The 22,925-nt window shown below is 26.7% G+C and overlaps 3 protein-coding genes across 3 annotated transcripts; 1 reads left to right on the top strand and 2 right to left on the bottom strand.

The window, feature by feature from the left end:
* Positions 1 to 10,162: 10,162 nt before the first annotated feature.
* On the bottom strand, positions 10,163 to 10,754 carry OCT59_012253 (uncharacterized protein; the record flags this gene model as incomplete). Its single annotated transcript, XM_066134339.1, has 4 exons — positions 10,163 to 10,170; positions 10,244 to 10,468; positions 10,545 to 10,563; positions 10,650 to 10,754. The coding sequence occupies 4 exons, from the start codon at positions 10,752 to 10,754 to the stop codon at positions 10,163 to 10,165; spliced, it is 357 nt and encodes a 118-aa protein (XP_065989613.1).
* Positions 10,755 to 11,721: 967 nt separating this feature from the next.
* On the top strand, positions 11,722 to 14,273 carry OCT59_012252 (uncharacterized protein; the record flags this gene model as incomplete). The annotated part of the gene is made up of 3 exons (XM_066134338.1): positions 11,722 to 11,760; positions 13,521 to 13,757; positions 13,818 to 14,273. The coding sequence occupies 3 exons, from the start codon at positions 11,722 to 11,724 to the stop codon at positions 14,271 to 14,273; spliced, it is 732 nt and encodes a 243-aa protein (XP_065989612.1).
* A 1,618-nt stretch (positions 14,274 to 15,891) lies between these two features.
* Positions 15,892 to 16,128, bottom strand: OCT59_012251 (uncharacterized protein; the record flags this gene model as incomplete). The annotated part of the gene is made up of 1 exon (XM_066134337.1): positions 15,892 to 16,128. One exon carries the CDS (start codon positions 16,126 to 16,128, stop codon positions 15,892 to 15,894), a length of 237 nt encoding a protein of 78 aa, XP_065989611.1.
* Positions 16,129 to 22,925: the final 6,797 nt, after the last annotated feature.

Below are 22,925 nucleotides of genomic sequence, written 5' to 3'. Positions count from 1 at the left end.
AATGTTTATTTTATTAATTTTTTAAGTTTCAGTTGCTGAAAACAGTTCTGGGTTTTACTTCAAAAGTAAAAACTTTAAAAAATTTTTTCTTTATTAATTTTTATTGACAAATATTAACTAATGTTTATATTACTTTTTTTTAGATAAAGAAAGTTGAAACAAGTTCTGAACTAAAGCTTCAAATGGTTCAGGAATCAGGATAAATCAGAAAACTGATCTGAAACTGGCTCTAATTCAGTTTAATCTGATCTTTATAATAATGCGAAAAATCAAATAGTCGTCCATTTAGTAATCATACAAAATTAAACTATATATCATTGGATTCCCCTTAATAAGACGCATCAAATAATGGTAAAATCATATCTCTAATATCAATAGATCACAATTTACAAGTTAACCTACACTAAATGATTTATAAAAAATTGGAATTAGTAAGCTATTTATCAATGTTAGAGACATAATAATCTTAGCACCATTTGACGTGTCTTAGTAAAACAAATCCAATGAATATTAATTCATTCATGTACAATCACTGAATGGCAAATAATGTCAAGTTTCACATTTTTTTAAAATTTTTGAGCATTTAAAAATTAAAATTCTGATACATGAATTTATTTGTCATTCAATTGTCATACAAATATAAATTAGGACTCATTAGATTCGTTTCAATGAGACAAATTGAATGGTGGTGAGATCACATCTCTAGCATCGATAGATAGCTTACTAATGCTCAACGCTAGAGACATAATCTCACTACTATTCAACTCATCTTATCAAGACGAATCTAATGAGTCCTAATTCATATTTGTATAACTACTGGATGATGAATAAATTTATATATCAGAATTTTAATTTTTAACGCTCAAAATTTTTAAAAAAATGTAAAACTTGATATTATTCGCCATTCAGTGATTGTACACAGACGAATTAATATTCATTAGATTCATATCACTGAGACACGTCGATGATACTAAGATCATATCTCTTTAATATTGATATATAGTTTGCTAATTCCAATTTTTTATAAATCATTTAGTGTAAGTTATTTTGCAATCTATCAATGCTAAAGATATAATCTTACTATCATTCAACACGTCTCATTGAGAGGAATCTAATAATATATGGCTTGACTTTGTACAATTACTAGATGGACAGCTATTTGATTTTTCGCATTTTTATAAAAATTGAATTAAATCAAACTGAACTGCCAGTTTTTCAGTTCAGTTCTTATGAATTTCAGTTCTAATCCAAATCGTCTATAATTTAGTCCATTTGGAGCTTTATTCTGAACTTCTATATTAAAGGTAAAACATTTAAATTTATTTTTTTTGAATACTAAAAACGTAAATTTTCATTACAAAACTAATATTTTATTTTTATTTTTATAAAAAAATTATCAGAAAATTTTATAGCATGAAAAATTGCATAAGTTTATGATTTTGTAAGTTTATGAAAGTTTATGGCATAATATTTTGAAAAATTTCAAAATATTACGTAAATTTACAATTTCGTAAGATTTATGTGATATTATGGTTAAAATATTACACAAGTTTTCAATATCGTAAGATTTACGCAATATTATGGTCAAAATATTCTACAAATTTACAAGACTGTAAATCTATGTAATATTACGGTTAAAATATTTTGAAAATTTACAAGACTGTAAAAGGACCCCGGAAAATACTTATATAGGTAAAGTCCCGAAAATATTTTTTATTAGTAGCTCTAAGCATAGGTTTTTACTATGATCGCTAAGCATTGTTGATATCTAACCTTAAAAATTATATAAAAATAAGCAAATCAATCTTCTAACCTAATTAAATTTTTATTATAATACATATAATTTATAAAATATATTTATTAATTAATATATTTTATTAAATCCAATTTTAAATATGTTGTGAAGCTAAACTAAACATAATATACAAGTAGATTAACAATATTCAATTAATAAAGTTAATAAACAGTAAAAGAAAAATTCGAAATTAATACTATTACAAAAAATGTAAATTTCTCCATAAGTATTATACTTACACCCATAAAAATTAATATGTAGGTAGTTTCGACCTTGCTGAACAATTCTCAATTAATTTAGAAAGTCGATTTCATTTGACCAAAGAGGTGTAATTACGCTCTGAAGTTGTAAACGGAGAAATGAAAAATTCGGAAGTTAGTACCGTTATGAAAAATGCACTTTTCTCCATAAGTATTATACCCACACTCATGAAAATTAATTTATGAGTAGTTTCGACCTTGCTGAACAACTTTCAATTAATTTAGAAAGTCGATTTCATTTGACTGAAGTGGTGTAATTACGCTCTGAAGTTATAAACGAAAAAGTGAAAAATTTAAAAGTTATTACCGTTAAAAAAAATATGCTTTTCTATATAAATATCATACTTAGCCTTATGAAAATTAAAATACAAGTAGATTTAACTTGCTGAACAAACTTACTTAAGCATAAAAGATAATTTGATATAACCAAAGTGGTGAGTATTGAAATTATATTTAAAGTAAAACATATTTATAGTAATTTTACTATTTAACAAAATATTTTTTTTTTTTTTTTAATGATCTATATATGCTTTATTGATATTAAGTTTATATACCATACAAACAAATTATCATGAGCTATATCCACCCAGTAGGATGCGATCATCAAAATGCTATCAAAATAAGTAAAATAAAATAAAATAAAATAAAGAATAAAAATAAAAGTAAAAGTAAAATAACAATAAATATAAAGTAAATTATATACAAATATAGAAAACTAAATTTAAAAGTACAAAATAAAATAAAATAAAATAAAATAGGAATAAAAGATTAAATATTAAAAATTAAATAATACAATTTAGAATATGCTTTAAAATTGATTAAATAATCCCAAAATAAATTCACAATAAATTCCCAATAGGCTTAGTCATATTGTTTCTAAGTCTATCACAACATTGTTAATAATTTTTTTTGTTTTCTTATAAGCCCAACTGTACCACCAATTGTTACTAATTAACAAGCACATTTGATCATGTGCTTTTTTTCCCCACCCTATGGAACTTTGATAAAATGGGATTTTCATTTAATGAAGTTTCTGACTGCACTGACTTCTGTTCAATTGGAATATCATCCAGTACTACAATCTGATCTTCCTGTGAATCTATTAAATTGTTCTCTTTTAGGTATTGTTTATCCTGTCTTAGATGTTTAGAATTTTGATGTGAGGATTTGTAATAGCGATCCATATTTTCAGATCTATTTAGTTTATCTTTTCTTCCAATATTTCTTGCCTTTTCCCATGCCACAGTAGCATTACATTTTGGTAGCCAAATTAATTCTTTAAAATGAATAATAAATGAGTCTAAGAGGGAGGCCAGAAGTAAAATGTTTTTGATTCTGATAATCCAAATGTCTGTTTTGAAATTTTGGAAAAATTAGTGTTAATCTTAGCTTCTAAAGCCAGTAAGTAGAAGTCAGTAAACTTATTGTTATCATGTTGTGATCCTAGTATTTGATTTAATTTTTCACTTATAATCTTGGATGTGTTCTCTGGCGAATCATTTAATTTTTGAATTATAGGAACTAAATCATTTTGCATTTTGTTTTTAATTATAGGCCATAGTTTCTTATTAGCATCACATTCAATAAAATGATATCTGCTTTCTTCTTTGTTAGCATTACATCTTGCTCAAACAAAATCCTTGTATATATCTGGCTTTCTTTGGAGTAGAATAGTACCTATAGGAAGAAGTTTAGCAAATAATTTAGTAATAAATATTAGATGCCAATGCTTTTTAACTGAAATACAGTTGAATCCTTTGTATCTATGAATTAAATTCCAAGTTATGTTCCAGTCAATTGGTGTTTCATATTCATTTGTTTTAAGTATCGACCATTCTGCTCCACTCTCGGATTCATTAGGGTCTTAATAAACTTCCTTAAATTATATTCAATTGGTATCTATTTGAAAATTGGGAAAAATCTAACTGTTCTATTACTATAATTAAATCTGTTGTTGAAATAATGGTTGCTATTGCCTGTGCTCTTGGCTAATTCATCTGCCATTTCATTCATAGCATCTCCACTATATCTCTTAACTTTCTCTAATATCAGTTCCATCTTTTTTTCTTGTAAAAGAATGTTAATTTTAAGTAGGATTAAGGAATTTGTCTGCTTCAATAATTTCCTGCCCGATTTATTATGATGATTATTGATCATGCAAATGGCATTTTGACTATCTGTGTAGATATTGATTATTGCATTCATTGGGGCTGTGAGTAGTGCCATAAAAATTGCCACCAATTCCGATCTTGTGGATGAAGGCCATAGCGATAAATTTGCTTGGGCTGATAGGTGTGGTTCATTATTGACACAAAATGTCGCACCCATATTTGTATACACTAAGTTGGGATTTTATTTACCCATTGTTGTGGGAGTGCTTGGTGTGAGTGATCCATCTGTGTAGTAATCTACCAATGATCTCTCTGCCAGTATATTTCTAATATCCATTAATCGCGATTTCAGTTTGTCATCTTCTATCCACCTATGAATCCATATGTCTTGAACCGATGATAGGATGATTATGGGATCTAGTGCTGATGATGGTAGGTTATTGTTGGGTATTGATGCGTCTAATTGGTTCGAATTTATCTATTCATAAGGGAAATTCCATCCCTGTTTATTAGGGACTTTATCTAATATCACCACCTTGCAACATTCAGCCGTAATAGATCTTCCCATGTTCTGCCATTTAATGATTCCATTATCATTGTATCCTGGGTGATAGTTCACTAAAATCCCTTTTTTATGGCGGCGTATTTTATTAACTTTACCTATTGTCCATACATTTGATTCCGCTGATGATTCCTGTATAAAAATAGCTTGTTTTCGGCGTGCATCTGGTATGATATCTTGTAAAAAGGGCCAATGGTTAACTTTGGTAATCTCCAGTTCGTTTGATACTATTAGATTATCTATTCTGGATGTGCATAAATGAGCCACATCACGGTACCATCTAGCTGTTCTTCCTTGTACCAGAAGTAATGCTAATCTATGGTATTATTTCCATGTCATAAGATATGTTCTCCTAATAAATAATTGATCAATGTAAAATATTGGGTAATGTACGCTTTGATTGATTCTATATATGTATTTCGTAAGCTAAAACTGTTTAAAAAATTTCAGTATTGGCTCTTTCCCTCCTGTAATGCTCCAATTTGATTTGTCAATCGGATCTACTGCCATTGACATATCAAGAGTTTTTGTTATTACCAAAGCGTTAAATGAAATGTTTTTCTGAGTTTGTGGTTTTATCTAGTGCATTACATTAAGATCACAGTCAAAAATCGGATCAGTAATGAGTGATTTAAGCTGCGTGTCTTTAAGTCTGATTTGTGTTGATGTTGCCGCGTGTGAATCACTATTTAATCTAATCGTTAGATCTATTATATTGTTAATGCAATAGTGTTTCCATGGATGGTCCATACCGAATCCCCCTTCATAAAATAATAACGATGATGGTGTGTTTTTAGGTAGTTTCAACCAGTTTTTACTAACTTCATTATCGGGGCGAATACTTAGTTCCAATCATGTTCTGTCAATATCATGATTTGAGCTATATATATTAATCTGGATATCAACACTCTATTAATTAAATATATACATTGGCCCGCTAGAACAAATTTCCTTCGGACTGTATTACAAAATTCATTGACTATCGTGAACAGACGTTGCATCCATCGTCATCTGCTTGGTTTGTTAGAAAACCAAACACCGAGATATCTTATTTCATTATTCGTAGCTTGAACTATTGAACGGTCCCTACCCAGTTCTATGTTTTGTTCTTGCTTTTCCACTGTCGGATTCATATGGGCCGATCCTTGGAATCTAATTTTTTTATATAAAAATAATTTTATTAAAGCAAATATAAATTATCATTTATATAAGAATAATAAATTTATACTAGATAATGCAAAAAAAACTAATTAATTATATAATTTTTAATTTTTTTTTAATATAAGATATCATTAAAATTTAAAAGATCAAATATAACTCTCATGACAAAATCATTGATAATTCTTCGTAAAAATAAGCTATACAAATAAATTTACATTCATTTGAAAGAGAAAATCGAGATCTATCTAATGAATCTAAAATCAAGTGAATTGAATCACTAGTTGTTCAGTAATCACGTTCAGTATATTTATTGAATTTTATCTAAATTTGATCATTAATTACTTCACATGTAGTGATTCAATTTGAATGATCTTTGCTCCCTAAGGTGATGCCAACTTTTATCTTTAAAATAAATTTAAAATAATTCGTTTAATATATGTACCGTATATAGCGGGCCACAGTACCCTGGGTATCTTGCAAAAATCGGGGTTTGACCCTGTACCCCCGGGTACTAAACAAAGCCTAAAAATTCTGTTTTTTGCGAATATCTCACGATCTACCAGTCCAATTTGAACGATCTTTTTTTTATTTTGAAGAGCTCAATGAGTGCTATCAAACAAAAAAATGATGGCTCAAATCTGATCACTAGATCACGAGATAATTGTAAATATCCCCCGGGTACTATACAATTCTATGAAATTTTTCAAGGGGGGTACTATGCATAGGGGTTGTACTATGGCCCGCGATATACGGTAGATGTTTAGGAATCATCAATTATATTATTAATATAAAATTTTATAAGTTTGATAAAATCTGATATAAAAAAATTTATTAAATACCTGTAGATGCAAGCTACACAAATGAAATTATATTCATTTGAAAGAGAAAATTGAGGTCTATCTAATAAGCCTAAAATCGAATGAATTGAATCACTGGATTGTGAATAATTACATCTAATATATTTATTTTTAATTTTTAAATTTGATTTGACTTTGATCATTAATTACGCCTCATCCAGTGATCCAATTTTCCTGATCTTTGATTCTTACGATAGAGCAAATTCTCAGCTTTCAAATGAATGTAAAATGATGACGTTAGCATATCTCCAGGAATAATAATGCACGATTTTGTCACCTGCATAAAGTCCGATCTGAAAATTTTTTTTCTTACCAAAAAATGCTTTCATAAGAGAATCCCAAATTCTTTTACTTTATTTAAAAGATTTTATTTGCCATTTAAGGATTTTAGTAGAATAAATCTAATAAAATAATTTTAAAAGATAAAAAACAAATATATAATTAGTTATTTTGAAAAAAAAAAATATCTTATTATTCATTTTACAACTATTTTACATCATAATTATTTTTTATTTGCATGTATTTTTTACAAAAGAAAAAACAATAAATTAAAGCTAAAAATTATAAAAAAATATGTCTTATCTATGTATATAAAATATTAAGTTTTTTCTTTTACTTACCACTTAAAAATAACTGCTATATTTGCTTATAAACTTTTTTGTCATATTTAATAAAAGTGAATAGAAAAATGATGGAAAAGTGATGGGAGTGATGGGGAAAAAGAAGTGGTTATTACCGTTATTTTTAAATATTTATTAAAAAAATTTTTTTTATTTTTTATTAAATCTGAGTTACGTAAATATGTAACACATATTTAATTTAGATTTGTGTAATGTTAATCTTACTAAAATATAAATTTTTATAAAAATCTTAATTTAGACTAATTCCAAAAATTGGCACATATGTGATAATTATCAGCTCTGACTTTTTGGCGTTGATATTAATGTCATTAATCAAGTAAAACTCATTCGCTATATCCACTATCTTTTGCATCCTATACTTTGACAATTCTAGAAATATCGTATCATCCATGTACGCATATATGGGGACCTGGAGTTTGTACTGTGTCCACGTGTTAGGATCATTTATATCGTTCAGATTATTTAACAAAATAAACATGTATAATATAGTAATTTTATATTAAAAATAATACACTGAGTTTAATAAAAATTAAAAAGATACTATTGACTAGAGTTTGGATCTGACCTTCGACATTCGGATTTAAATCCAGATTCACCCGGTTCAGATTTAAACCCGGAGAGATTTGGTTGCTTCGGTTTCATCCAGATTTATTATATCTGGTTTTATTCGTTTCATTCAGATTTATTATATTCGGTTTTATTCAGTTTTATTATTGATCGGCAGTAATTCCGGCCAAATTATAATTTTGGCCAGAATTATAACTACGGCTATGCCTATCATATCCTTTTTTGGCGATAGCCATTCTACAAATTTTGATTTTTCTAAAAAATGAAAATTTCCTTTTTCGAATTTGTGTAACATCAATTTCCTAAAATGGAAATTATAATTCTGGTCAAATTTATAATTTGGCCAGAATTATGATGATCAATTACGTATCAGCGTATGGCTGCGTATGAAACTTCTGCCCGAATTACTTATCCTGCAAATTTGATATTTTTTGATATTTATTCCATTTATTGATTGGGTAAAAATGGTAAGGCTTCTTTTTTTATTTTTTGCTTTTTGTAACTTGACATTTTTTAAAACAATTTAAGGTAAGATTTTTATTTAAGGTATGTCTGCTACTCTGTCTTTCTTGTTTTCTATTGCTTTCCTTTATTTAAAAGATATTAACCAGTTTTTTTTCTTTTTCTCTTTATTTTAATGGGTGGTGTCAGTCAATTATTATTTGTTTTTAATTATTTTATTCACTCTTTTTGTCTTCCTATTATTATACTTTTTTCATTTTTATGCTCCATTTTTACTTTTTTTTTATTACCTATTACTTTTTTTATCTCCTTTTTACTTTTTTTTTGTTCTTTGCATTTTCTTTGCTTATTTTTACTTTCTTTCATTCACTACCATCTTTTTTTACTCCCTTCTCATTTTTATTAATTTTTTTTTTTGATTTTATTTATTTCTTGTAATAATTTTTTTAATATAGTTTTAGTTATTTCTTCTTTATAGCTTTTTTTGGAAGGTTTTATAGCATAAACAAAGAGGGGAAATAAGTTTTTCTTTAATTATAGAATTAATAATCAAGTCAATTATCAGTAGCTTAGTTGGATTCAGTTTTAACTATGATTTAGTTAGTAAATATATGTCTTAGAACGTTGCTATTATGTATTTGTTTTAGGTTTATTAATTAAATAAAGAAAAATGCATGTTATTAACAAAAAAAAATTGTAAAATTTACTAACATTACGATTGTAAAAATCAATATGAACAGAACTGTTACATTATATAAAAACTGAATTATGTCAAAAATGAAATTTATTGACAAAAACGACTGTAAGAAATTTCCCTTCTCTAACTCCTTCCCATGGTTCGCGTCTAAAGGGCTTGTGTCCAATCCTCCCTTCCCCACTTAGCAGCCTGGATTCGTGTCTAATGGTGAGAAAAAAAAGTTTCAGTTTGTTAGAAACGTTGCAAAAGAAATATTATTAAACAAATAACTAATCAAAACTTACCATGTAAATGACGTAATAGGAGTGCTTTGCAATGCCCCTGCGTAAATTATTTGTTTTATTTAAAATTTAATAAATAATACTGGCTGAAATTAAACCAGATTTATTATATTCGGATTAACTGAAGGAAACCGGATTTATTATATCCAGATTAACTGAAGGAAACTGGATTTATTATATCCAGATTGAACCAAAGGAAACCGGATTTATTCGTATCTAATTCAGATTTAAAAAATAAATCTGGTTCGAAACTCTACTATTGACAGATAATTAATAAAACATTGAAAAAAAAAAATGAAATTTCATCAAAAAAAAATTTTTGTTTATGTATTTATATAAAATTGTGAAATGTAGTACAAAATTAACACTCACCGTTAGTGAAAATAAAATAAAAATTAATTATAAATTCAATATATAATATTTTAAAAAGTTATATAAATATGAAAAATAAGCAACTAAAAATTTTTAGTATTTTAAAATAATACCAAAAATATGCAATTTAATTATCTTACATAGTATAAAATTTTCTTAAAATTAAGCATTATAAAATTCTTACATCATAAAACTTTACTATGTTTAGGCAAGACTCGGTACTTTTACATATATAAGCATTTTCCAGGGTCCTACTATAAACCTGCGTAATATTACAGTTAAAATATTTTGAAAATTTACAAGACTGTAAACCTGCATAATATTACAGTTGAAATATTTTGAAAATTTACGAGACTGTAAATCTGCGTAATATTACAGTTGAAATATTTTGAAAATTTACGAGACTGTAAACCTGCGTAATATTATAGTTAAAATATTTCAATGAATTAATCAAATTAGAATGAAACCACAATTTACTAACGCTTGATCTTGAAATTACTTCTGGAGAAATAGCAGATTCATGAAGAATTGTTTTTTCTGCAGACGAATTCCTTTCATTATCTTCAATTACAATTCGTGGGACTAAATCTGGCATAATTGCATCATCAAAATCAAGATAAAGCTTTTTTGTTTGTTTTGAAGACTCCAATGATGATGAAGGTGAGCCTGCAGGAGATTTAGTTACATTATCATCCTCGTTAGCTAATTCAATGGAAATAAAATGTGTTAATATAAAATTAATGTATAGACAAACATAGCAATAATTTAAATTAAATACTTTGATCATCATCAAAGGTCTAATAAAATAACGAAAAATATTATATTAGTATTATTTTGAAAAAAATAAATTAATACGATAATGTTAACAAATATAATAAAGAACCTGTATTTCTTTTCGTTTAGGACGATGTAGAATAAAATCCATAGAGGAAACTTCAGCATTTTTTGTAGTTTTCTTAGAATTATTAGAACGTCGACTTTTAACCATGATTGTTACTAAATGATAGTTTGATTAATAAAAAATAGGGTAAAAGAAATGGTGATTTTAATAAAAAAGAGAAAGCCAAAAAAATAGGCATTCTTTTATTTTTCTAAAAATTCCAAATCCACACCCGTCAGCATGTTCTAAAAACTGTTAGCATATTAGCAAAAGTATTTGTAACTAGTACAAATAAATAAAATAAGCAAACATCACTTCAGTTTGAAAATTAGCACTTGATATCTTACTTAATTCGTTATGTCATCATAAATTCAAAATCACTTGATTATAACAGACCCATTTCCTCTTTGAAGTAATAAAATACCATTGTATTATTTTAGTTTGTCATCACAAGTTGAAATTACTTCTAAATAATTAATTGTATATAAATTGTTTACCTTTGTTAATAATTTCATAAATATACTAATAAATTTAAGAATTATCAAATTCGTTTGAAAACATTACCGTAAAAATGATATTCAAGTGTTCTTATTGTTCAAGAAACTTTTCTTGTCATACGGCATTTAGAAATCATATAAAAATTCACGGCAGTACAATAGACAGCTATCTGCAAGAAATTGCAAATAAAAGAAATAATACAATTATCTTAAACGAAAATAATGATGAAGAGCAATATGATGGTGAAACGTACCGTTTAAAAGACGCAGAAGAAAGTTTTAATCAACAAGAGTAACAGGAAGAAATGGCGTACAATAATGAAATAGATATAGACAGAGAAACAAATGTGAAAACATATATAGAAAGAGAGTACAGTCAAACCTTGATATGGCGAACCCTTGATATAGTGAATTTTTTAGACAACTATAACAAATTTCCTCTTGCTATAACGAATTAACCAATCAAATCTCTTAAAATCTTCACTATAGCCTTATAGCGAAGTTGAAGTCTAGAACCTAGGGTTCATTATAACAAGAGTTGACTGTATGTAGAAGTAGATGTAGGAAAAGAAATAAACATGGAAGTGACGAACATAAAAGAAGATGTAGATGATGACGTATAAGAAGATGAAGTACTAGAAGACGATGATGTTGATGAAAGAGAAATGGAAGATAATGAAGATGAAAAAATTCAGGTATTAAGTTAACACAATTTAAAATCAATAAAATAAGCTTTTAACAAGCTTTTTGTCCGTTTACTACAGGAGGACGTAGAATTTGAGTTAATTGATGTGGAATATCTGCCAGTTGCCAAAATATTGATATTACTACGAGTGACAAAATAGACTTTCTGTCCAAGGAGTTTGGAAATTTTATGAGCTTACTTGTTAAATGGGATCTATCAGATGTTTGTAGTAATGAAATACTTAAATTTTCAAAAAGTATTGCTCGTGATGATGTAGTTTTACCTACTTCAGTGAAACAAGGCCGAAAGTTTTTGGATCAATTAGCAAAATCACATACCTCTTTCAAAAAGGTGCCTATAATGAAATATAATAATGAAACATACTACCTTCACTATCGACAGATTTTTGATGCTATAAAAGAATTGCTGAGTAATAATGATATTTTTGAACATTGTATCTTTAAATTTACACCATTATACAATTGAGGCCAAAGAATTTATAGTGAACAATTCAATGGAAAATGGTGAGAAAAGACACAAAATACGCTTCTTAACGCGGCAAATATTTTATCAATAATTCTTTATTCTGATGCTACAACTTGTGACCAAATAGGAAAATTATCTGAGCATCCAGTGTATTTGACTTTAGGTAATATACCAAACTGGCATCATAATAAACCTGACGCTAAAGTTCTTCTTTGTTATCTTCTAATATTAAAAGCAAAAACAATTTCGGAAAAAAAATCAAGGAGATTTTTGCTAACAAAAAAGACTTTGTTTCATAAAGCATTTGATGTCATGATGCATCCGCTATTGTCATACAAAGATAGGGGCATTGATTTACAAACAAATAATGGAGACATATGGTGTTTTCCGTATATATCTACCTTGTTGGAAGATCTTCCAGAAAATGCTACACAAACGTTAACATACTCGATTAACAGTAAATATCCTTACCATAAATGTTTAATTTCTAGAGAAGATTTGAATAATTTAAGATTAAGCAATGATGAAATAGAATTAAGAACGCCAACAACCATGAAAAATATTGTAAATCAACGCCTCGCTTATCAATATTCGATATATGACATGAATAATATTTTTTGGAAATATCCGTAAGTCAATTTTATTATAACAGATAAAATTAATACAATATATTAATTAAATAATAATAAAAACTGAATTAGCCACCTTATATTATTTATATATTATTCTTTAGTCAACTTGATATATATTTAGCAACATACCCAGATAGGATGCATCATCTCGATCTAGGATTGTATAAATATCAAGTAATTTATACACAAGAAATGTTGAAAAATCTATGTGGACAAGTGGCAGTTGATGAACTTGACAAATGCTTAGCCACTATTCCTAGATTTCTAGGGCTTAAAATTTTCAAACATGGATTAGAAAATATTAAGCGCCTTACGGTAAATGAATACTATAATATGATAAAAGTATTTCTTTTCGTAATTGAAGGGTTAATAATAAAGTACAGCAAAGAACAGAACGCTAAAAAACAAGATAATGCATTGGTTAATGTTTATTATCGGTAGAATAAAATGTATTTATTTAGCCGAAAAGAATATTTTACGAATTCGGAACTGGTAGAATTTAAAGTAATTTTTTAAAAAAAGTATCATTTTAATTAAACATTTGTTTCAACTATTTGATTTTTATTTATTATAGAAATTAATAACAGATTGGATAACAGCATTTGTGAAACTATTCCAACACTATTCCCGATCTGAACTTAAATTGCCCAAACTACACAATTGGGTGTATCACATCATTAATTCAATTGAAGAGTTTGGTGCAATTAATGGTTATACAACAGAAACATACGAGTTTTTGCACAAAGATTACGTCAAAAATCCATACAGATCAAGTAACAAACGAGAACTAATGGGACAAATTATTAATACAGTTAGTATAGTATTTTTTAAATTCATTCTTGATGTCATTTAAAAATTAATTATTTTATAGGTTCAACACAAAACAACGTTAAAATACTTGATACATCAAACTAAACAAAAAAAATCTCAAAAATTCACATCGTTAAAGGGGTTATTGGGAAAATTTGCATTAGAAAATTTTGACGAATTTTTTGATAGTTATAAGGAAAAAAATAGTCTTGCTTCTGATGCTTTGTTAGCGTTAAGCCAATTTCTCATAGTTTTAAATGAGTTTTTTGATTTAGATGATAATTTAACCGAGGAGATGATTATTAATAATACAATTATTTCTTGGTATAGTTATACAAATATGACTGCTAGTGGAGATTGTGTTCGAGCAGTTAGCAAGTACTATAATGAACCAGAATTTAGTAATGTTTCAATTAATATGAATGTTGAAGAAGCTGAAGATTATAATACCAATGAAGGAACATGTTTTGGAAAAGTATTATTTGTTTTATTATTGAATATATTATATAATATCTAAGCCAAATAAATTAACTATTTATTTCTTTTTAGGTACTTATGTTGGTTAATATTGTAATTAAAAATTATTCATCATTTGATCTTGTGCTAGTTAGATAGTATGATTTTTGTTATAATGATCAACGTCATTTGTATAAGTACGATTGTCCATTATTAAAACTTATAAATGAATATAATTTTATACCTGTGGAATCAAAATTCAACGTACAAAATGCCAAAATGAATACTTTGTCAACGTATTTTTATTTTAGGTATCTATATAAAATACTAGCTGTATATATAATAACATACTGTATTTATATATGTTAATTTAGTATAGCAATACTGTAATATATTAAACTATATCTAGTGATAATAAATAGTGTTAAAAAATGGTAGTGTATTTCTATACTAAATTTTGGTAAAACAACATTTGGTATTGTTTGTGTTAAATGATAGCATTAAACCTAAATTTGTAATGAAAAATGCGTAAACTGTTAGAAAATGGGTATAAAAACTAGTGTATTTTTATATTAAATTTTAGTAAAACAACATTTAGTGTTGTTTGTATTGAACGATAGCATTAAATTACACAATATATTATATTGAATTACGCTCGTATTAAATAACATAAAAAATGTGTGTAATTATATTAATTATATTGCATATAACAACACTTTATGTCGATCATTACAGTATACAGCATTGAACAATATATTGAACAACTGTTTAGTGTTAACCGACATATTTATTAGTAAAATAACACCCCCAAAATTTCCTGATGAAATAAATTCATATATCAGAATTTTTAATTTTCAACGCTCAAAAATTTTAAAAAAATGTGAAACTTGATATTATTTGCCATCTAGTAATCGTATATGAACGAATTAATATTCATTGGATTCGCCTCACTGAGATGCATCAAATGGTGCTAAGATCCTATCTCTAGCGCCAATAGATAGCTTGATATTTTCAATTATTTATAAATCATTTAGCATAGATTAACTTGTGATCTATCAATGCTAAAGATGTGATCTTACCACCATTTGACGCATCTCGTTAAGAGGAATCCAATGATATATGGTTCAACTTTATATGATCACTAGATAGACAGCTATTTGATTTTTCACATTTTTGTAAAAAATGGGATTAAACTGAATCAAACTGCCAGTTTTTCAGTTCTAATACCTGAACCGAACTGAACTGAATTTTGGATCTGAAAGATTTTTTTAGCCAGTTTCAGATTGGTTCTTTAGTTTAGCCTGAACTATTAGAAGCTTTATCTATAAGTAAACAATAAAAAGTTTAATATATCAAAAATCATATGATTTTTTATATAATATTTATGATATAAAGATTTTTGAACTTTATTATATAAAAAAAAAATACATTGATATAAAAATGTTCAAAAAATTATATTACTAATAAAATATAAATGTTTATATTATATTACTAATAAATGTTCAAAAAAAAAAATTATATTATCAATTATTATAATATTAAGTTACATACGATCCATCATATGTTTTTAATACCAATTGAACTTTACTATTTTTATTGAAACAAATAATTTATTTTTAAGATTATTATATAATATATTTCTGTTATTGAACTTCATAAAAAAAGTATCAGATGGATTATCAAGAAAAGATAATATTTTGTTTAATAATAGATGTTAATGTTTCTGAAGTGGATATTTTGGGTTGTAGAATTAATTCTTTTTCTTTAAGATCTGTTTCATTTGGTTTTACTATACAGTCAATTCTTGTTATAACGAACCCTAGCACAGGTCGAAGGGGCGCCATTGTCCAAAATTCAAAAAATGCAAATTCCCCATTTTCCTGGAAAATTGTGGGAAATTGTGGAAAATGCTGCATTACGCTGAGCAATTTTTTGGAATAGCATTGTTACAACATTGTCCGATTTAGCAAATCTTATGAAATTTTGGGAAAATGCTACATTATATCTCAAATGTAACATTTTTGTAACATTTCGTAACATTGTTATAACATTGTCATTAAAATCAAATTTTGCTTTTTTTTTGCCAAATGTTCCAATTTTCTTGCAAATGGTGCATTTTTATGAAAATTTCACATTTTACCTCAAATGTAATAACATTTAATAAAATTGTTATAACATTGTTAATTAAAATCAAATTTTGCTTTTTTTTTGTCAAATGTTCCAATTTTCTTGCAAATGGTGCATTTTTATGAAAATGCCACATTTTATCTCCAATGTGATATCATTGTAACAACATTTCATAAAATTGTTATAACATTGTCAATTAAAATCAAATTTTGTCAAATATTCCGATTTCCTAGCAAATGGTGCATTTTTTTATGAAAATTCTATATTTTTTGTCAAATGTTGCATATTTTTAGCAAATTTTATGTTTTTTTGGTCAAATGTTTCACTTTCGTCAGAATGTTAAAATGTTACATTTTTTTTTTGAAAATGCTCAATAATATGGCATTACACTGGAAAATGTAGCATTTCACCAAATTACACTAAAAAGCATCACAATTATCACATTTTTTGGAAAATTCCACATTACATTAAATTATACTAAAAAATGTAGCACTATACTAAATTATGCAGCATTGCACTAAAAAATACCACAATTACACTAGACAATGTAGCATTACACTAAAAAGTACCACAATTATCATATTTTTAGAAAATTTCGTGTTATGTAACATTATGCTAGAAAATGCGGAATTGCATTAAAAAACGCGGAATTGCACTAAAAAATGCGGAATTGCACTAAAAAATGTGGAATTGCACTAAAAAACGCAGAATTGCACTAAAAACGCAGAATTGCACTAAAAACGCGGAATTGCACTAAAAAACACAAAAAAAATACTACAATTACACAGGATAATGTAGCATTACACTTAATTACATTAAAATTGTTAGGATAATTTTTATTTATTTGTAAAATTACGGACATTATTAAATTTATAATATTTATATTCTAACGCATTATTTAACATTAAATTCACATTGTTAATTTTAACAATGTATCAACACGATGTGTTGTTTAATTTATACGAAACCTTACTACTGAAGACTCCCTCTTTTGTCACTATAAACAGGCGGAGGGAGCAGCAACGGCTCTCCCCCTATAGGTACTTTATGGCCTCTACCTGTTTACAGAGGAGGGGCTTTTCGTAAAGTTATTAGATAGATATATATATATGTATATATATAAGTATATATATACATCTATCAAAAAAATTATAATAAAAAAAAAATTTTTCGGGGAAAATGCCCCTATTTATATAAAATTATATATCACGTGCGTCACGCGATATTACTTAATAATTACCGCAGCTTCAACTGCGGTATAACGAAAAAAAATTAAGCTTTTTTTAGCAAAAAGCTTAATTTTTTTTTCTCATGCCTTTATTTCTCCTTTCTTTCGCCCTTTACCTTCCTTTCTCTCTCACCTTCCCCTTCCCTCTTTCTTTCACCTTCACCTTCACCTTCCCTCCCATTCTCCTTCGCCCTTTCCCCTTCTCTCTTTCTCTCCCCTTCCCCTTTCCCTTCCTACTATTATTAACAATAACCATATTAATTATGTAATCAGCGTCAGAATCTTCCAATGAAATAGTAAGTTTCAAGCGTTTCGCTTCGAAACTTTTAATAATTTTTTTTTTTTTTAGAAGCGTTTCTAACGCTTTCTACACTTTCTTTTTTTAGGTCTTTCGGTATTCGTCTTTAGAAAGCCAGGAAATGGGTAAGTTTCAAAGCGTTTCGCTTCGAAACTTTTTTTAATTTTTTTAATTCCTTTTAGGAAACGTTTCTCAACGCTTCCTTTTTTTGTTTTTTTTGTGTAGGCTTCCGGTGTTTGATTTCGGGAAACGAAGAACTGAAAGGTAGCTTTTCGTTTCGAAAACTAAAAAAAAAAACTAAAAAAAATTTTTTTTTTTTTATAAGGAACATTTTTAACAATCCTTTATTTTTTTTTATAGGTCTTTCCGGCGTATTCAACTTGGAAAAACGAAATGGTAAGTTTCGAGGCGTTCGCCTCAAAACTTTTTCTAAATTCTTTTTTTTTAGGAAACATTACTGATGTTTCCTTTTTTTTGTAGGATTTGCGGTGTTTGAGTTTGGGAAATGAGGAAACTAAAGGGTAAGTTGCGAAATTCTTCGAACCCTTTTTTTAAAAAATTAAATTTTTTTTTATTTTTTTTTAGGAAACGTTTCTAACGTTTCTTTTTTTCTTTTGTAGGAACGCCGGACGTTTGGATAATGAGTTCGAAACGAACCGGTGAGTTTCGCAACATTGTGTTGCGAAACTTTATTTTTATTTTTTTTTATTAAATGAAACGTTAACTAACGTTTCTTTATTTTACTTTTTGTAGGTTCCAGACGTTAGGATGATGGAAACGACCGGTAAGTTTCGCAATGTTACATTGCGAAACTTAATTTTTTTTTTATTTTTTTATTATAAGAAACGTTAACTAACGTTTCTTTATTTTACTTTTTGTAGGTTCCGGACGTTAGGATGATGGAAACGACCGGTAAGTTTGCGTAATGTTACATTGCGAAACTTAATTTTTTATTTTTTTATTGTAAGAAATGTTAACTAACGTTTCTTTTTTTCTTTTTGTAGGTTCCGGACGTTTGGATAATGGAAATCGAAACGAACCGGTGAGTTTCGCAATATTGCGAATCTTATTTTTTTAATTATTATTTTTTTTTTTAAAGAAACGATACTAACATACGTTTCTTTTACTTTTTGTAGGAACGCCGGACGTTTGATGATGGAGTTCGAAACGAACCGGTGAGTTTCGCAATATTGTGTTGCGAAACTTAATAATTAATTATTTTTTTTAAGAAACGTTAACTGACGTTTCTTTTCTTCCTTCTTGTAGGAATGCCGGATGAAATTACGACCCGGACTTTGGTGAAAGGTAATAAGGAAAGGGAATTAGGGGAATTTTTCGTTTTTTTTGTTTATCTAATTTATTAAATTTTTGTTTCTTTTTCTATTTTACTTTAAGGGAAAGGATAAAATGAAAAGGAAAGGGTAAAACGTAAAGGAATGGATGAAACGAAAGGGGAAAAGGGTAAAACGAAAAGGAAAGAGTAAACACAAGGGGAAGAGGAAACGAAAATAAAAGGAAAAAACGAAAAGGGAAAAGGAAAAACGAAAGGGGAAGGTGAAAATGAACGGGAAAGGTGAAAACGAATGGGGGAAACGAAAGGGAACAGTGAAAACGAAAGGAATATTTCGAAGGTATACTTCGAAATGTTTGTTTTTTATTTTGATTTTTTTCAACGAAACGTATATTAATGTTTCGTTTTTTTTATATTTTTTAGGTTTGGCGGCTCATTGGACAAACCGAATTCAATATTTCGAAGGTATACTTTGAAATATTTTTTTTATTTGATTTTTTTTAACGAAACGTATATTAACGTTTCATTTTTTTTATTTTTTAGGTTCAACGGTCCTTGGACGTATGGAATTTAACATTTCGAAGGTATATACTTCGAAATGTTTCTTTATTTTGATTTTTTTTCAACGAAACGTTTATTAACGCTTCATTTTTTTCTTTTTTTTGGTTTACTTACCGGCTTCTACTTTGGCACTGAACATTTGATACATGAATGAATTAGAGGTGCAGATTATCCATAGATTATCGTTAAATAATAATAATTGTACATTTATTAATAAATAAAATTATAATAAATTATGTGAAATTATTAAAACAGTGTTTTAAATTGTCGTGGAGTTTACACTAAATTGTTTAAAATTATTACTAAATTTCACTCAATTGTCCAAAATTTCACTAAATTGTCTCTGAAAATGTTGCATTTATACCGTTTACACTCAATTGTCCAAAATCAGTAAAACATTTTCACTCAATTGTCCGAAATTATCCTAAATTTCACTAAATTATCAAAAGTTTAGCTAACATTTACCGAAAAAATGCAAAATTTACCACAATTTGTATTACATTTGCACAACATTGCTGAAAAATTCACCTAAATTTTCAACAATTTATATAACATTACTAAAAATACACTACAATTTACCACAATTTGCATTACTTTTGCATAAAATTACTAAAAATTCACTATAATTTACCACAATTTGCATTACGTTTGCATAACATTACTAAAAATTTAACTAAATTCACCACAATTTGCACTTCATTTACATAACATTACTAAAAATTTGATTAAATTCACCACAATTTGCACTTCGTTTACATAACATTACTAAAAATTTAACTAAATTCACCACAATTTTCATTACGTTTGCATAAAATTACTAAAAATTTGACTAAAATTTCTGAAAAATTTCTCAACATTTGAATTAGGAATTGTGTAGGATTGTCGCCATTTTGACAAAATTTGCCAAATTGTAAGACCTCCATTATCCCAAAATTGTAACACAATTTACCTCAATTTACCGGGATAATTCTCAATTTGCCAGAAAAATTCCAGGCAAATTTTGCGACAATGACATCTGTTCGACCTGTGATAGTGCTATAGTGAAAATTTTAAGAGATTTGATTGGTTAATTTGTTATAGCAAGAGGAAATTTATTATAGTTGTCTGAAAAATTCACTATATCAAGAGTTCGCTATATCAAAGTTTGACTGTATTTACAATTTCTTCATCTGTAATTTCTTCTCCCCCATAATTATTATCATTATCAATTAAGATAAATTTCTTAGCACTTATTAATCCACCAGAAATAAAATTACTATATTGATACAATTTGGATCTCTTCTATTTCATTTAGGCCATCATCATTTTGTTCTTCATCAGAAGATGAAGGTAAAAGTGAAGGTAAAGGTGAGGGTGAAGGCGAAATTGGCAAAATTCCAGTTTTGGACAAATAATTATAAATAGTTTCACTTGTTACAGCTTTTCAAGCTTTTGTACAAAGTAAAATAGAGTCACTTATCTTCAATTTAGGAACTAGTATATTTAACTCCATTCATTATCATAAGCCTTAATTCTATCTTTTATAAGTCTTTTACGATATTATACCTAAGATTAATAAATTATTAGAATATGTGCTATTAATTTTATAATCTAATTTATAATAAATAATATACAAACTTTGAATGAATTAATAATGTCAGCATTAGCAGGTTGCAGATGCACTGTAATATTGGGAGGCAAATAATGGATTGTAATATTTATCAATAACTCCAATTACTAATAGTATGAACTGTACATTGTCTACTAAGAGAAAGATCTTTTTATTTCGCTTTTTTAGGATTCCAGAAAATACTTATATAGGTAAGGTCCTAAAAATATTTTTTATTAGTAGCTATAAGCATAGGTTTTTACTATAATTGCTAAGCATTGTTAATATCTAAGTAATCTAACCTTAAAAATTATATAAAAATAAGCAAATTATTAATCTTCTAACCTAATTAAATTTTTATTATAACACATATAATTTATAAAATATATTTATTAATTAAATATATTTTATTAAATCTAATTTTAAATATGATCAATACATTGTGAAGCTAAACTAAACATAATATACAAGTAGATTAACAATATTCAATTAATAAAGTTAATAAATAGTAAAAAAAAAATTTTAATTAATACTATTACAATAAATGTAAATTTCTCCATAAGTATTATACTTACATCTATAAAAATTAATATGTAGGTAGTTTCGACCTTGCTGAACAATTTTCAATTAATTTAGAAAGTCAATTTCATTTGACTAAAAGGATGTAATTACACTCTGAATTTGTAAACAGAGAAATGAAAAATTCAGAAGTTAGTACTATTATGAAAAATGCACTTTTCTCCATAAGTATTATACTCACATTTATGAAAATTAATGTATAAGTAGTTTCGACCTTGCTGAAAAACTTTTAATTAATTTAGAAAGTCGATTTCATTTGACCAAAGTGATGTAATTACACTTTAAAGTTGTAAATAAAAAAGTGAAAAATTTAAAAGTTATTACTGTTATAAAAAATATGCTTTTCTATATAAATATTATACTTAGCCTTATGAAAATTAAAATACAAGTAAATTTAACTTGCTGAACAACCTTACTTAAACATAAAAGATAATTTGATATAACCAAAGTGGTGAATAGTGAAATTATATTTTAAAGTAAAATATATTTACAGTAATTTTATTTAACAAATAAATATATATAATATAGTAATTTTATATTAAAAATAATATACTGAGTTTAATAAAAATTAAAAAAATACTATTGAAAGATAATTAATAAAACATTGAAAAAAAAAACTGAAATTTCATAAAAAAATTTTTGTTTATACATTTATATAAAATTGTAAAATATAGTATAAAATTAACACTCACTGTTAGTAAAAATAAAATAAAAATTAATTATAAATTCAATATATAATATTTTAAAAAGTTCTATAAATATGAAAAATAAACAATTAGTAAAAACTTTTAGTATTTTAAAATAATACCAAAAATATGCAATTTAATTATCTTATATAGTATAAAATTTTCTCAAAATTAAGCATTATAAAATTCTTACATCATAAAATTTTTCTATGTTGATTAAGCATCTTGGTACTTTACATATATAATCATTTTCTGGGGCCTCTTAACCTGATCCATTCAGAACTTGTGAAATTTTTTATAAACAATTTTTTTTAATTTCAGAATTAGTAAAATTTTATGGAAAATTGGATATTTT

Source organism: Rhizophagus irregularis, chromosome 2 (assembly GCF_026210795.1).
Source record: "Rhizophagus irregularis chromosome 2, complete sequence".
In the NCBI taxonomy this organism is placed as follows: Eukaryota; Fungi; Glomeromycota; class Glomeromycetes; order Glomerales; family Glomeraceae; genus Rhizophagus; species Rhizophagus irregularis.
This window is presented reverse-complemented; position numbering and strand designations above follow the sequence as displayed.